General features: G+C 48.4%; 1 protein-coding gene across 2 annotated transcripts in view; it reads right to left on the minus strand.

The window, feature by feature from the left end:
• Window positions 1-25,846, minus strand: part of FAF1 (Fas associated factor 1) — a 1,861,897-nt gene that overhangs the window by 1,534,101 nt on the left and 301,950 nt on the right. For both annotated transcript variants that reach the window (XM_086952414.1, XM_086952412.1), the window contains exon 5: window positions 25,553-25,644. In XM_086952414.1, coding sequence (XP_086808540.1) covers window positions 25,553-25,644 — 92 coding nt within the window. The remainder of the gene's footprint in view (window positions 1-25,552; window positions 25,645-25,846) is intronic.

Raw genomic sequence — 25,846 nt, forward strand, 5'->3', positions numbered from 1 at the left:
ATTACAAAAGTATTAAACAAGTAAAATTAAACAGCATACAGTGTATCTCCCGGCTTCCGCCTCAGGAGCACAGTAGAGTCTCGCGATGCCCCACAACTCCCTGCCTTTATACTGTCGCTTAAAGTGCTAGAGCCCTGTCAATTTACTCCCCTAAGATGGCCGCTCTTCTAATTCAGCGCCTTAGTCTCCTACCTCAGCACCTATCTCGGCTGGGTGAAAGGTGTCTGCGGGGTGGGCTAGGTGCAGGATACTGTGGGTGAACAGGATTAAAAAACAGCGAATAAAGCAAAATTACAAAAGTACTAGTATAGAGCCTAAACTTTATTTCTCGATCTTTTCCCAATGCGAAGTTATACTTGTAAAATGTAACAAAGGGGGCGTGGCCAAGATGGCGGTGTGAGCGGACGTGCTTCCCGGAGCTCCCGCCACCGTCCGCTATCATAGCACCATCTACAGAACCTCATCCCCCGTTTTTAGTGCCCATCTGAGGAGCTTTGGTCGCCCTAACGGGTTCGGTCCGGGGAGAACTCTCGAAGAGCTTCTGGGGCTCCCGAAGCCATGGAGAGGGGCGCAAGCCGAGAGCGGCCTGGTCTGGCCTGGCGGCAAGAAGAGGCTAGGAGGCGTGACTGGAGGTGACGGCGGAGCGTACCCGTCCGGACAGCACCACTGACGGGTCGCCACTACGCGAGAGCCGGTGTGCAGGTGGAGGGTCTGGCCTCCGCGGTCTCTGCGTGAGGCCCCTGGAGTGGAGTTGCCCGGGGGCTACTGCAGACCTACTGCCGCCGCCTGAGATCGGCCGTAGCGGGAGCGGCATCTGCCAAGGCTGACGGAGGACGGTTGCAGTGCGGCGCTGTGCGGAGGACCCGCCTGCTGAGAGTCATTGGCCCGCCGACCGGATGCTGGCTCCTGGGATCCCCGGCCCGAGGTGAGGTGAGCGGGCGAGGGGTCCCCCAGTGGTAGCTTGCTCGACCCCGTGGTTTGGTGGGCCAGAGGGGCGCTACGGCGTGGAGCTGCATGCACCACTGGTCATTGGAGAGCTTGACCAGACCGGATTGCCAACTTGGGGGGTGCAGTTAGTTGGACTCAGGCGCTGGGACCTGCCAGCGGGCCCAGGGAAGACGGACCCACTGCACGTTGCCGGTCGCCATTTTGAACAACCCATTGACCGCGCACCTGGGCGAGGGGTGGCCCTTCGCGAGGAGCCTTGAATGAGCGTGTTGGGACCTCGGACTGGTAAGCTGAGGACAGTGGAGGTGTCCCCCCGGGACGGTACGGCCTACATCAGGTCTGGCGGCAAGAGCAACGACCGGAGGAAGGCGGCGCGGGCCCTGACCGCGAGGTGAGAGCTGGGATGAGTGAGTGACGGACACCTTCCTAACAGCAGTGTGGTGTGGGGAGGATTAGCAGTGGGCCCTGCGGAGGCGCTCTGAGGACAGTTGGAGGCTCCGCGCTGTCAAGTTGGGAACCGGGAACTCCCGCTTGTTTGAAAACCGGGCCTGTATTGCAGCATAGCATCAGTCGCGGCCCGGCCGTAAGATCCACCGGTCATGTCCTCTGCCCGGAGCTGGAAAGATAGAACCATTAAGGACCTGTTCACTACTGCCAAGACGGGGATGCGGGCGGAGGCCACTGCGGCAGGACGACGGGTTGGTGCGGACAAGATGGCCACGGGCTGCCCCACCTCTGGATCAACAAATACAGAGGAGCCCATTACCAAAGCCTTTCTGGAATCCCATTTCCGGTGGGCTGCGGGGGGACATTCACGCTCTGAAGAGGGAATTGCAGGAGGAGATCAGAGAGGTCCGCCGCGACACGGACGCCATAGGAGAAAGGGTGGCTGACTTAGAGACCAAAGGTGAGGGGCGCAACACAGAACTAGAGGCCCTGCAACAGGAAATCATCCGTATACATGACCAGCAGGTGGACCTTCAATCCCACGTCGAGGATTTAGAGAACCGCTCCCGGCGGCACAACATCAGGATACGGGGGGTGAAGCAGACCCCGACACGGAGGACCTATTCAAATTTACGCAAGACCTGTTCAACCACGTTCTTGGTAGGCCGGCGGACTCAGCACTTCGCCTGGATAGGGCGCATCGGACGGGTCCGCCCAGGGCCGCTTCAGACCCGCTGGCTGATATCCTGGTCTGCGTGCAAGATTTCCATACCAAGGAAGAGATCCTCATCAAGGCCCGTCAGATGGGGGCCATCTCCTATGGAGTTCACTCGCCATCTTTCTATCAGGACTTGGCGGCCATCACCCTCAAGAAACGTAGATCCTTCAGACCGGTCACGGCGGAGCTGAGACGGCGCAACATGTCCTATAGTTGGGGCCACCCTTTTCGATTGGTGTTTAGGTTGGACAATAAGGTCTGACAACTGCTGTCCTTTCGGGAGGCGTTCCGTCTTTTGGACATCGAGGAACCAAAGGAGGAGGAGGGACGGACAGTCAAGGGGGCGACTGGAGTGGACCACTCCGGGCAGTGGCAACAGCAACGGCGGAGACGCAGGCCAAAACGTCCACCAATGGGGGAGATCAAAGAGGGTCAAAGAGCGGCAGTGGAGACAGCAGCGACCGAACTAGCAGGCCCAGATAGCGGTTGACAGTCTACCTCAACACGCGGTGGCATTGCGGAGAATAGAGGGGATGAGACCAGAGGGGTCGGCGGCGGGAGGGGAGGCGATGGCCTCGGACACATTCCCCCACTATTGGTAGTTACTGTGCATCTGCATTAGTAGATGATGGACAAGACTGTTTTTTGTAATCTTCACGTTGGGGAGGGGGGGGGCTAGTTGTGTGGGGGTGGGAGAGGGGGGGCTCCGGAGGAGAAGGGTGTTTGGTGTTATGTTATGTTAAAAAGTATTTATTGAGCGCACTGCCACCGATTGGTTTCCTGGCGCTAAGATAGACAAAGAACGGAACCTGAAAACGTGAATAGGATGGAGTTAGTGATACGCTTGTCTGAAAAGCCATGTTTTTAAAGCTTTCCTGAATGACATGAGGTCCGAGCAGGACCTGATCTCGAAGGGGAAGGTGTTCCATAAACGAGATGCAAGAACAGCAAATCTACAACCACCGGACCCTTTGCGTTTGAAAGCGGGTGTCTGGAGGAGGGCTAGGTGGGCAGAGCGCAGGTTACGGGAAGGGGTGTGCCTGATGAGGAAGTTATTTATGAATTTGGGACTTTTGCAGTGGAGAGATTTGAAAATCATACAGCCAGTTTTGAAGGAACAGCGTTGGGCCAGAGGGAGCCAGTGAAGGTCCCTGAGGAGAGGAGATGCTGAATGCCATCTGGGTTGGGCAGTGATAAGTCTGGCCACATAATTCTGGACCATCTGGAGGCGCTTCAGTAGATATAAGGGTATATGGAGTTTGCATAGTCCAGGTGGGACAATACTGTAGTAATCACCACCTGGGTGATGGCCTCTGGAGTAAAGAATCGTCGCACCTTTCGGATTTTTCTAAGCTGGAAAAAACACTTGGAGACCACTTGGCCCTCTTGAGTTTTTAGAGAGAGGTCGCTGTTCAGGGTCACTCCAAGTGTCTTTGCAGAGGAAGGAAGTAGGGGTATGGGCTTGACCCATATCTGATGGCTAGTAGTGAGTGCCCCAATATTTAGCACTATCACCTGTGAGCACCAGCTCGGTTTTTCCAGGGTTTAGTTTTAGGTGGTTTTGGTTCATCCAGGTTTGGATGAACCTCATTGTAGACTGAAAATGAGAAATGGAGAGGGTGGAGTTGTCAACAGTGAGGAACAATTGCAGGTCGTCCGCGTAATTAAACACTGACACCTGCTTGTCTCTTAAGGCCTGGATTAGAGGGAGAATATAGATGTTGAACAGATGAGGTGACAACGATGAGCCCTGAGGGACTCCACAGGTGATGGACCGTTTAGGGCCGACCAGAGTGCCAAGGCGGACCGACTGAGAACGATTCTCCAAAAAAGACCTCAGCCATCAGGCTGCTGGGCCCCGAATGCCGGCCTAGTTGACACGGTCGATCAATATGCCATGGTCCATGGTCTGTGAGAAGGGAGGTTTGGTCTATACTTCAGTTTATCGGTCGTCGAGGGGGAGGGACAGCGCTGGGTTCCCCAAGTGGGACCACACAGGTCTGCTTCTATGGCAGGTGCGCAGACACTTTTCTCTAGATGGTTCTGAATGATTTGGTTATTCTCACCTTAAACGTTAGGGGTCTGAACAACCCACTAAAGTGTAAAGCGATCCTGCTCCAGTTAGAACAATCTCAGGAGGACATCTGCCCCCTACAGGAAACGCACCTTTTAGCCAGGGACTGTCACCGGCTTAGGTCTTGCAAATTCTCCCATCAATTTTTTCCTCATGCCCTGATAAAAAGGCGGGAGTTGCAATTTTGGTGGCACGAAAGTTTAAGGGTAAGGTTTTGGGCAAGCTTGCTGAATTTAAAGGTCGACTTTTGGTCTATAGTTTCGTTGTGGGGGATCTGACCTACACGATTGGCACGATCTACTGGCCCAATGAAGGCCAGGAAAAGTTCCTGCACAGAGCGCTCACTGACACTACTGATACAACAGACCACTACCTCTTGCTAGGGGGGGGACTGGACAATTTACTAGATAGTGCTCCTACCTGTGCAGTGCATTGACAGGACCTATCGGCTGCAGGGCTGGCCTGATTGCGGGACTTGGGGTTGGTGGATCTCTGGCGTGTGCTTCACCACGAGGAGAAGGAATACACATACTTTTCAGCTGCCCATAAAACATACGCGCGCCTAGATTACCTGCTTGTCTCCACAACTACCCAATCACTAGTCACCAGCGTTGATATAGGTACAGCCTCTCTTTCTGACCAGATGAGGTGACAACGATGAGCCCTGAGGGACTCCACAGGTGATGGACCGTTTAGGGCCGACCAGGGCGCCGGTCACGGTCACCCTCTCCGGGCCGACAGAGAAGCACTCCAGCAGGGTTTGGCGTCTCCGAGACTCATTGTTGCATAGGAAGGCGGTGGTCTCCAAAATCCAGGGAGTAATAGCGGATTACCTTTCCCATAATAGCAACATCGACACCACATTAGCGACACAGTGAACAGCGCTAAAGGCGGTTCTTAGAGGGGAGTTTATCTCTGTCTCAACAGCAGAGAACGTGGAACGCCAGGCCAAAAGGGACGAGCTTACCCAGAAGACTAGGGAACTGGAGCAGATTCACAGGAGGACAGGGGCCCCGAGAATATGGCGGCAATTGAAAGCCACACGTCAGCAGCTAGCTGCCCTAGATCTAGATAGGGCAGAATACGCTGCCTTGCGACTGTCATGCATACTACACAGGGGGGGGGGTGAGGGGGGGGGGGGGGGGCGGGACACAGATGCGGGCGCCTCCTGGCGCACAAATTACGCACGGTCACCCAGAATTGGGAAGTTCAGGAATTGAGAGAGAGGGATGGCTTACTTGTCACCGGGGACCAGGCCATAGCTGGGGCCTTCAGTGCCTTCTATGCAGAGTTATACGCGGTTGCCCCACCTGACCCAGAGGTGGAAGCGGATTTCTTGCGGACGATACCACTGCCGGTCTTGACGCAAGAACAGATTGACTGTCTAGAGAAAGACATCCGTCCGGACGTGGTGATCTCGGCTATTTCCCAGTCTCAAACTAGGCAAAGCTCCTGGCCCGGATGGATTTCCGGCGAGCTTTTATAAAACCTTCTGTGGTCAAGTGGCCCCTCTGCTTGCTAAACTCTTTACCTCTTTCGCGGAGGAGGGTGCGATCCCGAGAGACTTGTTGGAGGCATCTATCGCAGTGATACTTAAACCGGGCAAAGATCACACGGAGTGTGGAGCATATAGGCCTATTTCTCTTCTAAACGTGGATCTTAAGCTTCACACCGGGATCCTCGCCTCCCGACTGGGACCATGCATGGGGGGGCTGGTTGATCCACACCAGTCTGGATCCATTCCAGACAGACCTCAGACAACACCAAGCGGGCCCTCCACCTCCTGGAAAAGGCCGCTCGCACAGAGGGGGGAATACATGATGCTGGCTATCGATGCCGAAAAGGCATTTGACAGGGTGCAATGGCCCTATTTGGAGAGAGTATTAGTGAAAGCAGGCATGGGGCCTAAATTTCGAACCAGGGTATTAAACTGCTATAAATTCCCTTCCGCTGCAGTCCGGGTCAATGGCTACACATCTCCACGGTTCGCGATCGAACGAGGCACCAGACAAGGTTGCCCGTTATCCCCCCTACTGTTCGCCCTTTATATGGAGCCTCTGGCGCGACTAACTCGGCTGGACCCGAAGGTGCAGGGAATCAAGCTAGGGGGTGACATCCACACCATAAGCCTATATGCTGATGATGTACTGATATCGCTTGCTGATCCCCCGGAACTCTCTACCTGCCTGGACGATCTTGCTCAGTTTGGCCGGGTCTCGGGCTTTAAAGTGAATATGACTAAGTCTGTGGCCTTGGATCTGTCGCTGGAGCCAGCCATGCGCTCCGGTTTACAGGAGGCGTTCCCCATGCAATGGGCCTCGGAGGCGGTCCCATATCTCGGAATACAACTGACGCCCTCCCTACAGACTACTGTGGATATTAACTACTCCCAATTGCGACAAAAAATCAGACACAAGTTGGGACAGTGGAAATACTACCTGGGGTCATGGCTGGGCAGGGTGGCGGCCGTCAAGATGACTATCCTTCCTCAAATACTCTACCTCTTTCGCACGATCCCCCTTGCTCCGCAGAGACGCTGGATAAAATTGATGCAGTCGGAACTCTCGCAGTTTATATGGAATGGGAGGAAGCCCCGTCTGAAGCTGCAGATAGCGATGCTAGCACCTGAACACGGAGGGATTGGGATTCCGGACCTAGCTACATATTTCCAGGCGGCGCAGTTGCGCTTCCTGGTAGAATGGGTTCGATGGGAATCTGGGAAACACTGGTTGTTTCAGGATCAAGCGGTCGCCGGGAGGACTCTACAGGAAATACCTTTTATGCGCCGAGAACATAGGCCTCCTAATCTCTACGCGTCCTTGATCACGTGGGTTGCGCTGGAAATTTGGGACCGAGTGGTAGTTTCCCAGGGTCTTACCGCCCTCCCATCGCCCTTCACCCCCATTTTTGAGAACCCAGACTTTCAACCGGGGATGGATGGGAAAGCTTTCGCGTGTTGGAAACCTGCCAGCTGTCTCGCTCTCCATCATATCTATGGCCCAGAGGGAGCAGTCCCTTTCCCACAGTTTTGTCAGGAGTTCGGCTTGCCAGAATCCGAAAGGCTCCAATATTTACAGGTCAGACATTGGGAGCTTAACACCACTGTGAGATCCGCAGCGGACAGGCGCCTAACTGCTTTTGAGCGTTGGCTGATCACTCGCACAACAGACCAGCAATTAATCTCGGATATCTATAAAATGCTCATGCACAAACACAGATACACTTACAGCACGAGTAGGGAGCGTTGGGAGCGGGAGAGATCCCTTACTCATAAGGAATGGGAGGGGGTGTACTATAGGGCGCGCCACTCGGCCTACCATATGGGGCTCACAGACACTCTCACGAAGGTAGCGACCTATTGGTACTACACCCCCGAGCGCATGTATGAGATGGATAGCGGCAAGGACCCACTAATATGGCGTGGCTGTGGTCAGGTCGGCACGTTGGTACACATACTCTGGGAGTGCCAATTTCTGCAGGACTACTGGCGTCGAATCTTAGATGATGTAGACGCTCATTTTGATACAGACATCCCGCACTTTCCCTCCTATGTCCTTATGGGGCTGCCTAATGCGCTGACCTACCCGCTAAGATCTTGGAGGGGTCGCTTGATTGCCATCGTACTGGGGTCGGCAATACAGAATATTATGGCGCATTGGCGATCAGAGCAGATTCCCACATACCAGGGTTGGCTTCATCGCCTTTGGATGGTTCTGGGCATGGAAAGGCTTTCTTTGTCCAGAGCAGGGGAAGGGGCTCGCTACGCTGAGTAGTGGAAGCCATTTCTAGCCTTATTGTCTTCAGAGTTTGTGGAGGTAACTTGCCCGAGATATCTTCGATTGTTGAGGTTGACGGAGACCGAAGCCGAGAAGAAGGAGGTTGACTTGGCCCTGAAGGTTGGATGAGGCCAATGGAGGGGCAGAAGAGGACCATGGACCAAGAGGGGTGGGAGGGGGAGGGGGTGTGGGGCTACATGGATAGGGGGGATCGTTGAGTGTTGGGTCGGGTTGGGTTAGTTGGGGGGGGAGGGTTCCCCCCCCCCTTTTTTCCCCCCTTCTAAGTACGTCAGATGACGGAGGTGCGACGCACCTTCAGTGGACTGAGGAACACTTTGGTGATGGGAGAGTGCTGGTCTGAAAGTTGGTCAGTATCGAGCTGCCCAGCACTGTTATGGGATCTAGGCCTAACTACCTGGCAGATCTGGTGACGACTATGGGGGTAACTTTCTAGCTTTACTGTGTTTATGACGCGGCCGGCCCATGCTGGGTTGTAGGCGGCTTGCTGTGTATAATTGTGATTCCGCATGTTGTGGCCTGGTTTGGTACCTTCCCATCACACTGATTTGCCTGTCGGCCACCGGCTGACCTACGGCCTCTCTCAGCTTTACTGTAATTCTATCTTGTTGCAAATGCTCAATAAAAGCATTTCATACTAAAATGTTACATAGTATTTCCCATTCTATCAGATAGCCTTTCAATAGTGGAAAACTAAATTGGCAATATTTTACTATCAGGACATGCCACACACTGATGGTTAAAGCTATTCTGCACATGGTATTCACATTTCTGATGTTCACATCTAAAGTTTTTGTATGGCTACGTGTTGTCAGTCATAAAAAATAAAAGGTCATTAAAGATATTTAAACAAAAAAATCAGGACAGGACATGCCACACACACTAGTACATGTTCTACCTTTCACATACACTGCACCCTGCTGATGGGGGTGCCTTGAACCTACTGTAGTGGTGTCTTACATGTAAGAAAAGGGAAGGTTAGGGCCTGGTAAGTGACTTACCAGGGTGACATGGCAGTTTAAAACTGCGCATAGACACTGCAGTGGCAGGTCTGAGATACCTTTTCAAGGCTACACATGTGGTTGGCACAATCAGTGCTGCAGGCCAACTAGTAGCATTTGATTTACAGGCTCTGGCACACTCTAAAAATATAGGGATTTGCCCTAATAATTCCAGCAAATCTGGGCAAGAGAAATGTCAGAAAAACTAATGATGTATGGGAACAAATTGTAAAGGGTTTGTTTAGAAGAGAAAAAATAATTAATCCCTACTCATGGGCAACTTGCCAAACCTCCCTTTTATGCCCGCATTGGTGGGGAGCCACACGATCTGAGTAACCAACTGCTCCCATCTTTCTGCATTAACAACCACCTGACAATGCAACAATGATTCCCCCCCTACTAGGTACCTTACCTTCCAGCCGGTCCCACGGGAGCAGACTGAGGTACCTCAGGGAATCTTCCGGGGTAAGCCTGTTCCCTACAACAATCCTTTCCTCCATTACAGCTTTTTTAGCCTATATACCTTCATCGTCATCACCGTTGCATGGTGTGTCACATATAAGTTGATTCTATAAATCCAACAACAACTTGTTTTGATATATGCATGGTTTTTAATCCTTCACAATAAGGTTGTGTGTGTGTGTGCCTGCACTATAGTTGGGTAAATCTTCCATTTTGGAAGACTTCACTGACGCTGATAAAATTGTGAATTGTTTTCATCTTTACCCATACAGGTTTAATACTTCAGCAGGACCAATCGGCCTGCCTATCCAGTATTATCAACAACATAAGGTTGTATACCTCACCAACAAATTGTTCCTTCACTATTAGCTTTCACTGTGTGGTACTGTTTTTTTAAGGTCCTGAAGAATTGCCATCAGGCATGAAACATGTCGACCATACTTTAGGGTAGTAGTTAAGCCGGCTCTGATAGTTTCAGGGCAACTTACCTCCCCTTACACCCCTTTTAACCAAGGAAGCCAACCACGAGAATAAAATAGGTTGTGGACTGGCTATCCTTTGTTTATCCTCACTTTCCTGTCACGACCACACTCCCCCTGCCCTCTCACACGCATGCACCATATGGCCGGAACAAAAGATCTCCGATAAAGAGCCCCGGTTTCGGGAGCCCGTCAGACATTGCAGCGCCAGTCTGACGAGGAGCAGAACCCATATGATGAAGCATGACACCTAGCTTGCTGGGTGTGTGAGGGTTTTAGTTCCAACTAGGGGATTCCCCCCTCTTACTGGCACACACACCTCTTTTCCTTATCACTCTTCCCGGGGAACTTTGTACCCTTTTCTTGTTACTAACTGAAACCCCAACCTGTATATATTAACACAATTCTAGACTTACAAGCCAACTCAAGAACAGGGTATCAAAAATTGTTTATCCTACAAGCAAATTTTCAAAACATTCAATATCACATCACATATATTATATTTGTTACAAACACATTATTCTTTCCTACCCACTAATTTATACATAGCGCTTGCTGAAAGAATCCTTAGTCCATAAGCAATCCACATTAGAGGTAGTCCAATACACACTTTAGAGAAAATTCGGCCCTTGACCAAAGTGTGTATCCGGCTCTAGTATATGCTGTAATGATCAGTCAGACGCCTTCATTCTGTAAGGTCGACGCGATTCGGCCCAGTGATTCGGGCCCCATCAGGACACAGGTAGAAGAAAAAGCACACCAAGTCAAGTCAAGTCAAGTCGAGATTTATATAGCGCGCTACATACCCATAGGGTCTCAAGGCGCTTGAAGAAGGGGCGGGGGGGAGTTACTTGTCGAATATCCAAGTTTTAAGTTGCTTTCTGAATGCTAGGTGGTTCTGAGTAAGGCGGAGGTGAGTGGGAAGAGAGTTCCAGGTTTTAGCTGCCAGGTAGGAGAAGGATCTACCTCCCATGGTGGCTTTGTTGATGCGAGGTACAGTGGCAAGGGCTTGGTTGGAGGATCGTAGCTGACGGGAGGGGGTGTAGAAAGACAGTCGTGTGTGGAGGCATTCGGGTCCAAGTTCGTAAAGTGCTTTGTGTGCGTGGGTTAAGAGGCGGAAAGTAATCCTCTTATTTACGGGGAGCCAGTGGAGGTTTTTCAGGTGACCAGAGATGTGTTCTTTACGCGGGATGTCTAGTATGAGTCTGGCTGAAGCGTTCTGGATGCGTTGGAGTTTTCTGGAGTTTTGCGGAGGTGCCGCCGTATAGGGTGTTTCCATAGTCCAGGCGGCTCGTGACCAGTGCGTGGGTTACCGTTTTTCTAGTTTCGGTGGGGATCCAGTGAAATGTTTTTTTGAGCATGCGAAGAATGTTGAAGCAAGATGATGAGACGGCGTTGACTTGTCTGGTCATCGAGAGTGAGGAGTCCAGGATGACGCCCAGGTTCCGTGCGTGGTCCGTCGGGATGGGTGCTTTTCCAAGGGCCTCTGGCCACCAAGAGTCATCCCAGGCGGAGGGGGAGGTGCCTAAGATGAGGACTTCTGTTTTGTCTGAGTTCAGTTTCAGACGGCTGTGCTTCATCCACTCGGCTACTTCTTTCATACCTTCGTGTAAGTTGTTTTTGGCGGTGTTAGGGTCTTTGGTGAGTGAGAGGATCAGTTGAGTGTCGTCAGCGTAGGAGATGATGTTGAGGTTGTGTTGGCGAGCGATAGTTGCAAGGGGGCTCATGTACACGTTGAAGAGGGTGGGGCTGAGTGACGATCCTTGCGGCACGCCGCAGATGACTTCCGAGGCCTCTGACTTGAATGGAGGGAGCCGGACTCTTTGAGTTCTTCCGGTGAGGAACGAGGTGATCCATTCCAGTGCTTTTCCTTGGATTCCGATGTTTCTGAGGCGCTGTAGCAGGGTGCTATGGCAGACTGTGTCGAAGGCTGCGGAGAGGTCAAGGAGGCAACCCAATGCTATTTCTCTATCGTAGAGGAGCAGAGATGCACATCTTTATTATACTGAGCTCATAATACAGAAGTCGGAATACAGAAGACGAGAGATGCCACAGGTCTACCTCTCGTAAATGGACTCTTACTGGCAGCGGGTTATAAGTAACCTGACCTTCATGTACGTCTCCTAGGCGTCCTCTGCAATTAAGTATGCATCACTCCGCAGAGATTTCGCAGAGCACAATCCTCGCCACATGCAAGAGCTCAGGGCGGAATCAAGGATAACTAATCATTTTCACAGATTACACCGAGAGCATATGCACTTTGGCACTGATTAGCAGTGGTATAGTGCCCAGAGTCCTACAACCAACAACAGGTCAGGCATAAATAAGAGGAAGAAGCAAAACGTGTGGGCATAACCCTATAAAAGTGCCTAGTCCAACATTTATCAAAATCAGGTAAGTAAGTTTCGAGTAATAAATCGTTGCAGGATTAAAAAATAAACGCTTATTGCAATTTCTAAAGCAGGAATGTTATCCTATGGAGGAAAGACACACTGCATACAGGCAATTTACTATGAATTACGAGACCAATCTCCTGAACATTAGGTGAATATAGGGCAAGGTACAAGGCAGCACTAACAGGTCACCTCAGGCTTCACTAGGGCGGTCGGGTGCAGTGGTGCAATACAGCGTCTGGTGCCCAATTTTAGTCAATGGAGAATCAGTCCTGTTAGAAAGAGGCTACAGGTTGGAACTGGGAGGCCAGTCAGTATGAACCATTAGGAGGGGGGGGGGGGGGGGGGGGGGGGTCAGGTGTCATGATGCATGGCGACATGGGGACACCTTTGGTCCACTTCCACGTGGGCCAGGAACGACAGGTGCAGAGGTTTTTCACACCCGAATCACTCGCGGTCGGAGAGTTGCACCAAGAGGCTGCAGGAGGTGTCCTCCTGGCAAACTCAAGGTGGACTTAGTCTTTGGAGGGCTGGAGAACCACGCTGGCACTGTTGGCCCACTTAAGATCAGGCTTGGGGCGATGAGTCTACGCGCTCCAGAGTCCTCACAGTTCTCTCTTTGGTACCTGCAGGATGCAGGGGAACGGTTCCACTGATCCACAGGAGTTCCAGGGTCTTAGCAAAAGTGCTGGCAGTCCTCCCAGGCTTTTGGAGGCACAGCAGCTTCTTTTAGGTCAGCAGGATCTGATTTCCAGGTGTCAGGGCTCCCCTAAATACTAGATTTAGGGGCGCTGGGGGGACAGCAGGGTAGGAGTCAACGGGCTGACCCCCTGGGGTCACTGCAACCCCCTGTATGATCACTTTCTGTGGGAAGTGGACATTTCCCTATCCAACACTTCCTAATTCTACCATCATCAAGATGGCAGAGTTTCAAATTTCATATCCACATCAGGGAGCCCACCTTAGAGGTGGAACTAGCCTGAGAGCCTCTCCGACTACAAGTTGGCGAAGTAAGCTAAATAACCAAGATGGATTCAACCCAGATCTGGGGGTGAGTGTTTGAAAAGTTTCTGCGCTCCATCCATTATCGTGTTTGCTTTGTTCGACCTAAGTTGGCAGGGTATGCCCAGACGTGGGTCCCTTGCTCACTTTGCCACTGGATTCAAGCTAGCCTGGCTGAGGTCTGTTAGCCCGAAACCGGTTCCAAGATGCTCGTTTCCGGTCCAGGGAAGACATGGCTTGGCAGTTCGGGCTGGACTGTTCCCATGGGCACAGGGTCAAGACTGATTTGCATATAGCCGGGTCTGAACTGGGGTGACGAAGTGAGCTCATGAACCATGATGGATTCAACCTAGATCTGCGACTGGGGGTGAGTGTCTGAAAAGTGGCAGCGCTCCGTCCATCATCTCCTTGTGTTTGCATTAATCTCCAATGCCAGCAATGAGCCTAAATGTCAGGGTGTAATGAGACGTGATTGCCCTAGGCAATACTGATCTATCAAGTATCGTGTAAAGAGCGACTTCTCACCCGTAAGCATCTCAAGGCGCTGGGGGATGTGGGGGAGGGGTTGTTCAGTCGAAGAGCCAGGTCTTCAGGTCCTTCCTGAATTGAGGCAGTGACAGTGATTGCCTGAGGTGGAGAGGCAGGGTGTTCCAGGTCTTTGCTGCAAGGTAAGAGAAGGATCTTCCTCCGGCTGTGGTCTTGCGAATCTGTGGGATGGGGCCAGGGCCAGTTGGGCGGAGTGGAGGTCTGTGGTGGGTGCGTGGAATGCAAGGCGGTGTCATGTAGGGCTTTGTAGGCGTGTGTGAGGAGCTTGATGAGAATTGTTTTGTTGACCCGGAGCAATTGGAGATCTCCCAGATGGCTGGTTATGTGGCTGTAACAGGGATGTGGAGAATGAGTTTGGTGGAGGCGTACTGAATGCCCAGCAGTTTCTTGAGGATTTTCTGGGTGATGCTGGTGTACAGTGGTTTGTAGTACTCGATTCTGCTGCTGATAAGTGCGTGGGTGATTGTTTTTATGGACTCTGGGATTCACTTGAAGAGAATTCAGAGCAGGCATAGCGTGTGTAAACAGGCTGATGAGACAGCGTACTTCTGGTGGTTCATGATACGATTTTGTGCGTAGTCTGTGGGTGTGCGGGTTCGAAGTGCTGCAGGCCACCAGGTGTCATCCCAGGCGGAGGGGGTGAAGTCCAGGATGAGAACGTCGGTCTTCTACGAGTGGAGTTTGAGGCAGCTGTTCTTAATCCAGGTGGCGACAGCCTTCATTCCATTGTGGAAGTTGTTTTTGGCAACAATAGGTTCGTTTGTGAGGGAGAGAATCAGCTGGGTATCGTCAGAGTAGGAGCCTATGTTAAGTCTGTGGTTCCTGATGATAGCTGTGAGCAGGGCCATGTAGATGTACTAACAATGTAACCATACTTTAAGAAGTCATAATTACATGCATTCATGAAAATCCATGTTACTAAAAAGTCGTATGGTTTAACCGACCTTGGCAGTATTGAGTGTCAATACTCCTAGGGAATAATGAGCATCAGAGGCACACATTGTAATAGTCAAATGTTTAACACTGAATTACGGGAGCGTCAATGATCTACTATTAATATGCATCAATGACCACAAGCAGTGCTTAATATCAATTAGGCAAGTGGTAAGACTTAGTTGTGGTAGTAATAATGAATTGCCCCAGGCAAATAGGATTATGCTAGGCATGTACTCGACTGTGTTGGATGAAATGAGGAAAGAAGCAGACAAGGGCACCGCTCAGGCCCTGGTACTCTGATCTCTCTGCACAGTCAACCATGAACTTCTGGTGAACCGAGGCAGGGACAGGGGGGGATCCAGGGTCTGGCCCTCGAATGGCTCACATCCTTTCTAGGTGACCGCTCTCAATCTGTTCGCCTTTCCCAATTCATGGCTGCAAAAGTCAAATTGACATGTGGTGTGCCGCAGAGATCCTCCCTGTCTCCGCTCTTGCTTAATCTGTACCTCTTCCCCTAATTCAATCCGTAGGTGAAAGAAATGTGTGCACTTTCAACTATGCTGATGAGCTGCAACTGATCTTCATCATTGACAAGTCTGCCGATTCCATCTCTAATTATCACACAGCCATGCTACATATATGCAATTGGATGTATAGCAATCACTTAAAATTGAACCCAGATATGATAGAACTGATCCTAGTCAGGGGCCCCCTAAATCCCTGGAATTCGAATTTTTGGCGTGCTGAGTTGGGAACGCCACCATTACCCTCAAGATCAGCCAAAAGCCTTGGTGTCACAATTGATAGTGACCGGTCAATGAAATCCCAGATTGGGACGGTGGTCTCTACCTGTTTTTTTCAGCTCCGGGAGATCAGGATGATTAGCAGATTCCTTACTCCTGAAGCTCTTATCCAGGTCGTTGTAGCCTTGGTCATCTCTCATATTCAGTACGCTAACTCACTTTACTTCGGCCTCCCGGCATATTTGACAAGAAGACTGCAGCTGGTTCAAAACCAGGCAGCCAAATTAAATCTATTGTCAGCTGAGATTGCATCACGTTACCCCCCTGATGAAGAAGCTACTCTGGCTCCCTGTTGTAGAAAGCAGTGCATTTAAGATAGGGTGTCTTATCTTTAAATCTCTCCAGGGCACATGCCCAGAGTTTGTCTCTACCCTGATCCAGAGATTCGTTCCCACCCAGGACCAGAGTTCATCCCATCTTAACCTCTTGGTTACACCCTCTTTCAAAGGTAAGAGATTAGGTGGATCAAGATTTGTCATCCTGGCCCTCACTTTTGGAACTCTCTACCCTTTAACATAAGATCCTTGACAATTTACCCTCAATTCAGGAGACTTCTAAAAACCTGGCTGTTTCACCAGGCATATGATTGAATCATTGAGCAGTAGGATGCCGTTTACACTTAGCGCCAAGAAACCGTTTGGTGTATGTGTGCTCTACAAATACTATTAACATTACATAATATTAACATGTAAGAGTTCCAAAGGACCCAGGCAATAACCTTCCAGGGCTGTCAAAGAGTTGGGAGGTTTGTTTGTATCTTATCCCCTCTACTTGGCCCAATGGAGTTTTGTGGTAATATGTGCCTTAATAAAGTAAGAAAGAAAACCAAAGGGCAGTTCACAGCTTCCCACTTTTCCACAATCCTTTCATGAATGAGTTATATGTGTGGGGTCTTTTAGAGCATAAACTTAGCCACAGCGTACAATGGTAGCATTAAACCAAGCTCAGACCACAGAAGGGGGTTGGAGACAAGGGGAAAGGCGGGCAGTGATAAGCAGGGGGGAGGAACACACCTGACAGATAGTTGGAGAATTCAGGGGTGAGTTCTAGGGGTAAAAAGAAATTTGGCATGAAAGTTGGATTGACGGGGTGCGCAGGCTTGAGAAGGAAGAAAGGAAATTACCTTAACATGGCATTAATCAAGGAAGCTTAATCACAGGTTCTTCTGAACGAAAGTAAAAAAAAAATCAAAACATGAATAGGTGGAGATATATATATGGAAGATCGGTTGTTGTGTTTCCCATGAACCTTTAGTTCTGTTAATAATGAAAGTTACATTTTTTTCCTATACTGCCAAAAACTGAATCCAGTAAAGTTATATGGTACCTGGTTTGAAAATCAGTCCTATTACATTCTGCCACCACGATTATAATTGCTAGGGAATAGCCACCGGCGTGTTACTAATATATATATTTTTTTAAAGGAGATAATTAAAAGGGACGCACTGAGAGTACAAGTGAAATGAAGCCAAAAACTGCTTTGGCTTGCTTGGGGCTTTCATTATACACTCCCAAGGGTTTCGTAGTGTTTCTACTGAGAAATATCACAAGCACTTTCCATTTGAAGAGAAACATTGTATTAGGGCCGGTATTACTGTTTTGTGGAATATTATAACACACATTATGAGATTTGCAAAGACATTGGAAAAGTGTTCTTGCTCTGTATATTTTAGGAAGGTCTCTACTGGGAAGATGCAGGTATTAACAATTTGACTGCTTGAATTTAATCAAATGCAAAATAAACAACTGATGGACAGATTGCGGACAATGCAAGCATTCACTCCAGTCACAAAGATCTGGGTTAAATCCATCATTCTTTTACTCACCACACCACCCCAGTTTGGACCCAGCCATATGCAAATCAGTCTTGACCCTGTTCCTTGTGGGAACAGTCCAGCCCGAACGGCCAAGCCAGGTCCTCCCTGGACTGGAAGGAATATGCTACTTACCAGTATGCATCTGTTCTTGGCATAGAGGGCTGCAGAGTGGTACATTATGAATAGATCGCCATCTGGTGTTGGGCTCGGATGATTGCACTTTGTTTTTCTCTTGGAGAGTCTTTTGTCTCTTGGTGACTCCTCCCTTGGTTGGTAGTGCGCATGGGCATCGGCTCCATCCTTAGATTGTTTTGCCATAGTAGGGTTAGATGGAGTAGTATAGTAGAATACAGATAAGAGTGCCCATGTAAGTGTATCTAAATAAGATAATGTTGGAACAGACACAGGTTTCCGGGGAGGCTGGGAGGGCATGTACCACTCTGCAGCCCTCTATGCCAAGAACAGATGCATACTGGTAAGTAGCATATTCCGTTCGAGGCATATGGGCTGCAGATGGTACATTATGAATAGACTATACAGCAGTTCTCTCCCTAGCGGTGGTCGCCCGTGTCTGTTGCAACTGTCTGAAACAATGTTTTTAATACTGCTTGTCCCACTCTAGCTTGTTGTGTTGTGTGCACATCTACACAATAGTGTTTTGTGAAGGTGTGCGGTGTAACCCAGGTAGCCGCTTTGCATATGTCATCTAGTGGAATGTTTCCCAGAAATGCCATAGATGCTCCTAGTTTACGTGTAGATTGAGCTCTAGGAGGAACAGTTAATGTTCTCTTTGCCTTTAAGTAGCATATTTGAATGCATTTTACAATCCATCTGGCAATGCCCGCTTTGGAGATGGGATTGCCTTTATGTGTGGGAGAAAACGCAACAAATAGCTGTTTTGTCTTTCTGAAAGTTTGTGTTCTTTCTATATAGTACAATATGGCCCTTCTAACATCCGGTGTATGTAGGGCTCTTTCAGCTACTGTTTGTGGTTTTGGAAAGAAAACCGGTAATTCCACTGACTGATTGATGTGGAATGCTGAAATAACCTTCGGTAAGAATTTTGGGTTTGTTCTAAGAACCACTTTATTTTGGTGTAGCTGCATAAATGGTTCTTGAATCGTAAAAGCCTGCAGTTCACTTACTCTTCTAAGTGACGTGATAGCTATGAGGAAGGCTACCTTCCATGTGAGGAATTGTATTTCACACCTATGCATAGGTTCAAATGGTGGCCCCATTAGTCTGGTAAGCACTATGTTGAGATTCCAGACTGGGGAAGGTGGTCTTCTTGGTGGAATGACTCTTTTGAGTCCTTCCATGAAAGCTTTAATTGCTGGTACTTTAAACAGTGACAGATGTTGCCTGTTTTGTAGGTACGCCGCTATGGCTGCGAGATGAACTCTGATAGAGGTATATGCTAGGTTACATTGCTGTAAGTGTAATAAATAGCAAATGATTTGTTTAGTGGATGCGTCCAGAGGGTTGATGTGCTTACTGTTACAGTGTATAGCCAACCTCTTCCATTTTGCTGCATAGCATGCTCTGGTGGTAGGACGTCTTGCTTGTTTAATGATTTCCATGCATTCTGGTGGTAAATCTAAATACCCAAACTCTATGACCTCAGGAGCCAGATCGCTAGGTTCAGTTGTTTGGGATCTGGGTGCATTATTTCTCCATGGTTCTGTGTAAGATGCATGGGTAATAACCTTAGCTTTTGATGTGGTACTTGTGAGAGTTGTAGCAGCGTGGTGAACCACGGCTGTCTTGCCCACGTGGGTGCCACTAGTATCATTGTCATTGAATGTTGCTGCAGTTTCCGAACCAGTAATGGAATTAGTGGTAGAGGAGGGAACGCGTAAGCAAATCTGTTGGACCAATTTATCCACAGTGCATTGCCCTGGGACCTTTGGTGTGGGTACCTGGATGCGAATTCTTTGCATTTTGCGTTCTGATGATTGGCAAACAGATCTATCTCTGGTTGCCCCCATTTTTGGAAGAATGGCTGTAGTATTTGGTCGTGCAGCTCCCATTCGTGTACTTGTTCTGACTGTCTGCTTAGGATGTCTGCTATTTGATTTTGAACTCCTGGTAGGTGTTCCGCTAACAGGTAGATCTTTTGAGGAATGGCCCATCTCCATATGTCCTGTGCTAGTCTGGACAGTTGGAGAGAGTGTGTCCCCCCCTGTTTTTGAATATAATACATTGCAGTCATGTTGTCTGTTCTGATCAGGACTGCTTTGCCTGTTATTTGCATTTGGAAAGCTTTTAGTGCTAGAAATATTGCTAATAGTTCTAGGTAGTTGATGTGCAGTTTCTTTTGCTGCACACTCCACTTCCCCTGTACTGTGTATCTGTCCATATGCGCTCCCCATCCGGAGAGCGATGCGTCCGCTGTTATTATCACTTGTGGAATTGGCTCTAGGAACGACCGTCCCTTGGAAATGTTTTCTGTGTTCCACCACTTCAGAGAGCGATACGTCCGGTCGTTTACCAACACCAGATCTGTAATCTGACCTTGAGCCTGATTCCACTGTGTCGCTAGACACTCTTGTAGTGGGCGCATTTGTAGTCTGGCATGTGGTATTAGCAGTATGCAGGAGGACATCATGCCTAATAGTTGCATAAACACTTGTGCTGGTAGTGAGTGTTGTGGTTGAAATCTTTGTATTAACCCGACCATTGTCTGTACTCTGATTGGGTTGGGGTATGCTATTGCCTTTTCTGTGTCTACTGTAGCCCCCAGGTATTGCTGAATCTGGTTTGGTTGCAGGTGTGATTTTTTGTAGTTCACCGTGAACCCTAGGTGGTGCAGCAATTGAATTGTCTTCTGTGTGTTGTGAAGACATTCTTCCTTTGACTTGGCCTTTATTAGCCAATCGTCCAAGTATGGGAAGACATGTATTTGTTGTCTTCTTAGGTGTGCTGCCACCACAGCTAGGCATTTTGTGAAAACTCTCGGTGCTGTTGTGACACCGAACTGAAGGACTTTGAACTGATAGTGTTGTCCTTCTAACACAAACCTTAGGTATTTTCTGTGGGCTTTGTGAATTGGGATATGAAAGTAAGCGTCTTTTAGATCCAGTGTAGAAAGAAAGTCCCCTTTCTTCAGTAAAGGGAGTACTTGTTGGAGCGTGACCATGTGGAAGTGCTCCGAATTTATGTAAGCATTGAGAGGTCTGAGGTCTAATATTGGTCTTAGGGACCCGTCCTTTTTGGGGATCAGGAAGTATAGAGAGTATACTCCTGTGCCCTGTTGATCTTTTGGGACCTTCTCTATTGCATGCTTTTGTAGAAGTGCTAGCACTTCTTCTCTTAACAATGTCAGATGATCTTGACTCATTGGACGCTGTTTGGGGGGGATGTTTGGTGGGGTAGCTGTGAGTTCTAGGCAATAACCATGTTGGATAATTTGTCTCACCCACTTGTCTGACGTGATGTTTTCCCAGACAGGTAGGAACTGTGATAGACGTCCCCCGACCGGTGTTATGTGGTCTGGGGGGAGTTCTATGAAGTCACTGTTTTGGTGTTGCGGCGTTGCGGTTGTTATTATTTCCGCGGCCTCTTCCCTTATTGTTGTTACCTCTGTAACTGCCTCTTGAATTACCTCTGGGTGATGTTGGTGTGAAAGATGTGGATTGCTGATTCGTTCCTGTGTTCTTTGAGCCCCCTCTATAGGTGGATCTACGAAAGGAACCTCTGTGTGTTGGCTGTTGCAATGCTCCCATTGACTTAGCCGTTTCCGTATCTTTCTTCATTTTTTCTAATGTCTCGTCTGTGCTTGAACCAAACAATGTCTTCTGATCAAATGGTTTGTTCAGTAGGGCTGTTTGTACTTCTTGTTTGAATCCTGAGATTCTAAGCCATGCGTGCCTTCTTAGCATGACACTAGTGTTAATCGACCTTGCTGCAGTGTCTGCTGCGTCTAATGCACATTTAATGGAAGTATTGGTTATTATTTTACCTTCCTGTATTAATTGGTCTGCCTTCTTCTGATGTTCTTTTGGGAGATGTGTGAGAAGTTTTTCTAACTCATCGTAATGTGCCCTGTCGTAACGTGCGAGTAGTGCTTGTGTATTGGCTATACGCCAGCTATTCGCTGCCTGTGATGCTACTCTTTTGCCTGATGCATCTATTAACTTCGACTCTTTATCTGGTGGAGGAGCCTCTCCTGTAGATAATGAGTTTGCTCTTTTACGAGCGTTTGAGACCACCAGCGAGTCTAGCGGTACATGCCCTCTAATAAATATTGGGTCCTTTGGAGCCGCTTTGTATTTTTTATCGATTCTTGGGTTTAACACCCTGGCTCTCACTGGGTTTTCGAATATTTCCTCTGTGTGAGTAAGAAGACCCTTCAACATAGGAAGAGTACCTGATGTTCTCTGTGCATTAGGTAGAGTCTCTAACAAGAAATCCTCTATTTGAGGTTCTGTATGCATATCTAGTTTGTGATATTTTGCTGCCCTATTAATGAGCTGCACAAAACCTGTGTTATCATCAGGTGGTGAAGGCTTTGAGGGATATAGCTCTGGGTCGTTGTCCTCATCTGACCCTACATCATAATTTTCCCATGGATCCTCCTCATCTGGGATAGTTTCGTCATCCCCTTGAGGTTCTCCCTCCCCTAGATCACTGTCTACATCTGACTGAGGTGTAGCTGGTCTTGGTGTGGAAGGTGTAGGAATATTTGGCCTATTGTGAGGAATAGGAGAAGAGGGTGTTACTCTAGGACGAGGAGAAGCAGGAGGAGTTATATTCGTCCCCATTGTTCTCTTTTTTGAAGGAAGAGGTTTATCTTCTGACTGTTCACTCTTTCTCTTCTTCGTGACCACTTTCCCAGTTTGTGGATCAATAAACAAGATCTTTTGTTTGGGATCTGTCTGTTGCTCCTGAATCGGTACCGAGGGTCCTGGTTCCGAGAGGTGCTTTTGTTTTCGATCGTCAGATCTTGTTGTTTGACACCGAATGTCTGCTCGATTCCGACTTTCTTGGTATCGAGTGTCTCTTGGGCGATAAGTCATATTTATGTTTCGACATGGAATGTTTCGATACCGAGCTCTCCTTTGCATGTAGCCTCGGTGCCGAAGTCGATGTCGCCCTTTTCTCGGATCCGACATGGTGGGAGTCCGAGTGTTTCGGTTTCAGTTTCGGTTTCGTTGCCGGGCCCGAGGGCGGGGCGTCGGAAACTTTTTTCAGCGGTTTGACCGGGCCCGAGGGCGGGGTCGTTACCGCACGGGGTCGGTTTTTCGGTAAGGGGACGTCGTCACTCACGGTTTGTTGCTCGATGAGTTCTTCAACCTCCGACTGGTCCCCTTCCGACCCCGACTGGTCCTCTTCTTCCTCGATTTGTTCGTCTGCGAACAGCTCCGGGATCGCTTCCGCCTGCATTCTGGAAACCTCGTGTCTTCGAGCTCGACGATTTCTAATCGTTAGCTTGGAGGAGAATTCGCAGTCCCTGGATTCGTGTTCAGGCGATAGACAGAGGTTGCACACCTCGTGTAGGTCCTTGTGTGGGAACTTAGCACCACACGTTGGACATTTTTTGAATGGAGTCCTTTCCATGGACTCCGGGCTTGACTGCGTCGAGAAAGGCCTCCTGTTCTTCGACGTAGATCCAAGTTTTTCTCTTCTATTTTGAATTTGTAACGCGTCTGAATGGAAATGAACGCGTTCGAATAACAATACCGTCGAATTGGAAAGGGAATACGCGCCGAAAATCACTTTCTTCTGAAGTTGATCTGGAGCGTCTCGATCTTCATCCGAACACGATGGCGGAAAAAAACAATCTAAGGATGGAGCCGATGCCCATGCGCACTACCAACCAAGGGAGGAGTCACCAAGAGACAAAAGACTCTCCAAGAGAAAAACAAAGTGCAATCATCCGAGCCCAACACCAGATGGCGATCTATTCATAATGTACCATCTGCAGCCCATATGCCTCGAACACAAGCATCCTGGGACTGGTTTCAGGGCATCACCCTTCATTAGCCAGGCTAGCTTGAATCCAGTGGTGTGGTGAGCACGGGACCCACATCTGGGCATACCCTTCCCACTTAGGACGACATATGCAAAAGAAACAACTGATGGACGGAATGCTGGATAATGCAAGCATTCACCCCCAGTCACAAAGATATGGGTTAAATTCATCATTCTTTTGCTCAACACCCCATTTTGGACCCAGCCATATTTAAATCAGTTATGACCCTGGGCTGGACTATTCCCATTGGGCACAGGGGCAAGACTGATTTGCATATGGCTGGGTACAAACTGGAATGGCATGATGAGCAAAAAAAAGGATGGATTTAGGCCCAGATCTCTGTACTGGGGTGAATGTATGACATTGTTCTTCATTCTGTCCATCAATTGTTCTTTTTGCATTTGTCACCCTGAGTGGGACGGGTATGCCCAGACGTGGGTCCTGTGCTCTCCGTGCCACTGGAGTCAAGCTATCCTGGCTGATGAGGGCTGGAAGCCTGAAACCGGTCCTAGGATGCTTATTTCCAGTCCAGGGTGGACCTGGCCTGGCAGTTCGGGTTGGACTGTTCCCACTGGGAGCAGGGTCAAAACTGATTTGCATATGGCTGGGTCCAAACTGGAATGGCATGGTGAGCAAAAAAAAGATGGATTTAGGTCCAGATCTATGTATGACATTGTTCTGCATTTCATCCATCAATTGTTCTATTTGCATTAATTTAATCAAAGTCCACATACCTTTAAAACAACAAAACGTTAAGATATGTATTTGAAATTAACTTATGAGAAAAGGTCTACTTCAAATAAATGACAGAGGAGCTTTCGGTTGGAATAGCTTGTCCTTCTATAGTAAGGATGATTGTAGAGGACACAAAAGATGACACTACAGTCTGAAAATATTATTAACAGAACATGGAGAAATATATTTTAGTTTTTTAACTGGTTCCACGCTATTGCTTCAAATAGTTACTTGCTCATAGCCTTCACTAAGCAATCCTGCCATTGTAACTGAAGGCAAAGATCCTGGGGTTTGATATGCGAACATTACTAATATCAATTACCAAATAGCGATTTTTTGTGAATCTCTATTAGGTAATCGCTATCACTAATGTATTAAAGTGAAATCTGGCCCTTACTTACAAATTAGTGATTCGAAGTGGGTTGCAAATAGACATCTCATGAATATTAATAAGAAAGGTCACCATTTGCGACCGACTAGGATTCGCTGCCATTACAGGCATGGTGCCTGCAGAGGTGATAAATAAAGGAATCCCCCCAAATGCATTCTGTTTTTATTAAAGGAAAACGGGAAGCTTTTAAAATCAAAAATAATACGTTTCATTTAAAAAATAAAAAATGTTTAGAGTAGGCAGTGGTGTAAACGGACCACTGCCTGCTCTTACAAAATATTTTCCAAACATTCTCAAAGGAGAAGGCATCCACAGAGGACCCCTTCCCATTTGCAAATAGGCTATCACTAACTGTGAATTGGTAGTAAAGTGCAAATGTTGTACAACCTCATTTTGGTTGTAAAAACATTAGTACATACCACTCAGATTCCCTATTTGAAAGAGACATCCTGGACATGCACCATTGCAATTTGGTGTTAGTACATTTCAAAAACAAACGGACCGAATCCGCTAAACAGGCCATTTGCAACAGCAAAACTACTCTGTACACCTTGCCCATGGTTCTGTTTTCCCACCACCCAGAGAAGATGACTGGGGTTATTTGCTGTGTGGCCTCTACTCAAAGAACTGTCACTGGTCCACGAAATAACACGTCGTTCTCTGCACAGTTAATCACGATATTCATGAGATAATAATGGACACCAACGTTTAGCTTTTGTGGAGTGCTGTAGATTTTTCTTGTATTTGTTGAACAGGAGTGGCTGCCTGTCAGATGCTATTTGTCTTCGGTTGCAATTTGCTGTACCTAAATGTTAAGGTACCTTTGCTAATGTTGCTCTAGGCAGCATGTGTAAAGCCTCTGTGTAGAATAAGACCATTTTTGGTGACGTCGGCAAGAGCACCCTTCAAATGGGCCTTTATCGAGTGGTCATGGAGAATTCTAACATGTGTTTTCAACTCAAATCTTCTCCAACAAACACAAAGTTAGCTTGGCAGCCAATTCCTCGTTAGCGAACACTTTTGTGAAACTTACACTATCTTCTACATCCCCGCTCTTCCAACCTTTCAGCAGCATTTTGGACGCAGGAATTTTCAGCCCGTTTTCTAATATTCGTTTAATTTCACCTGCAAAACATGAAACAGCTAAAATGTAAACATTTGAAATCTTCAGTGTTTATGTAAAAACTGTATCACAACTTTTACTCCGAAGTGTAAACTTTTTTCACATTGCTAAGCAAACTCATGTTGGCTGTAAGTTATTACAACAATGAGGGCCTCCACTAAAGGAACATTCTGCAACTGTGGTCGGCATTTTACATGGGGTGGC

This window comes from Lissotriton vulgaris, chromosome 1_1 (assembly GCF_964263255.1).
Source record: "Lissotriton vulgaris chromosome 1_1, aLisVul1.2, whole genome shotgun sequence".
Taxonomy (NCBI): Eukaryota; Metazoa; Chordata; class Amphibia; order Caudata; family Salamandridae; genus Lissotriton; species Lissotriton vulgaris.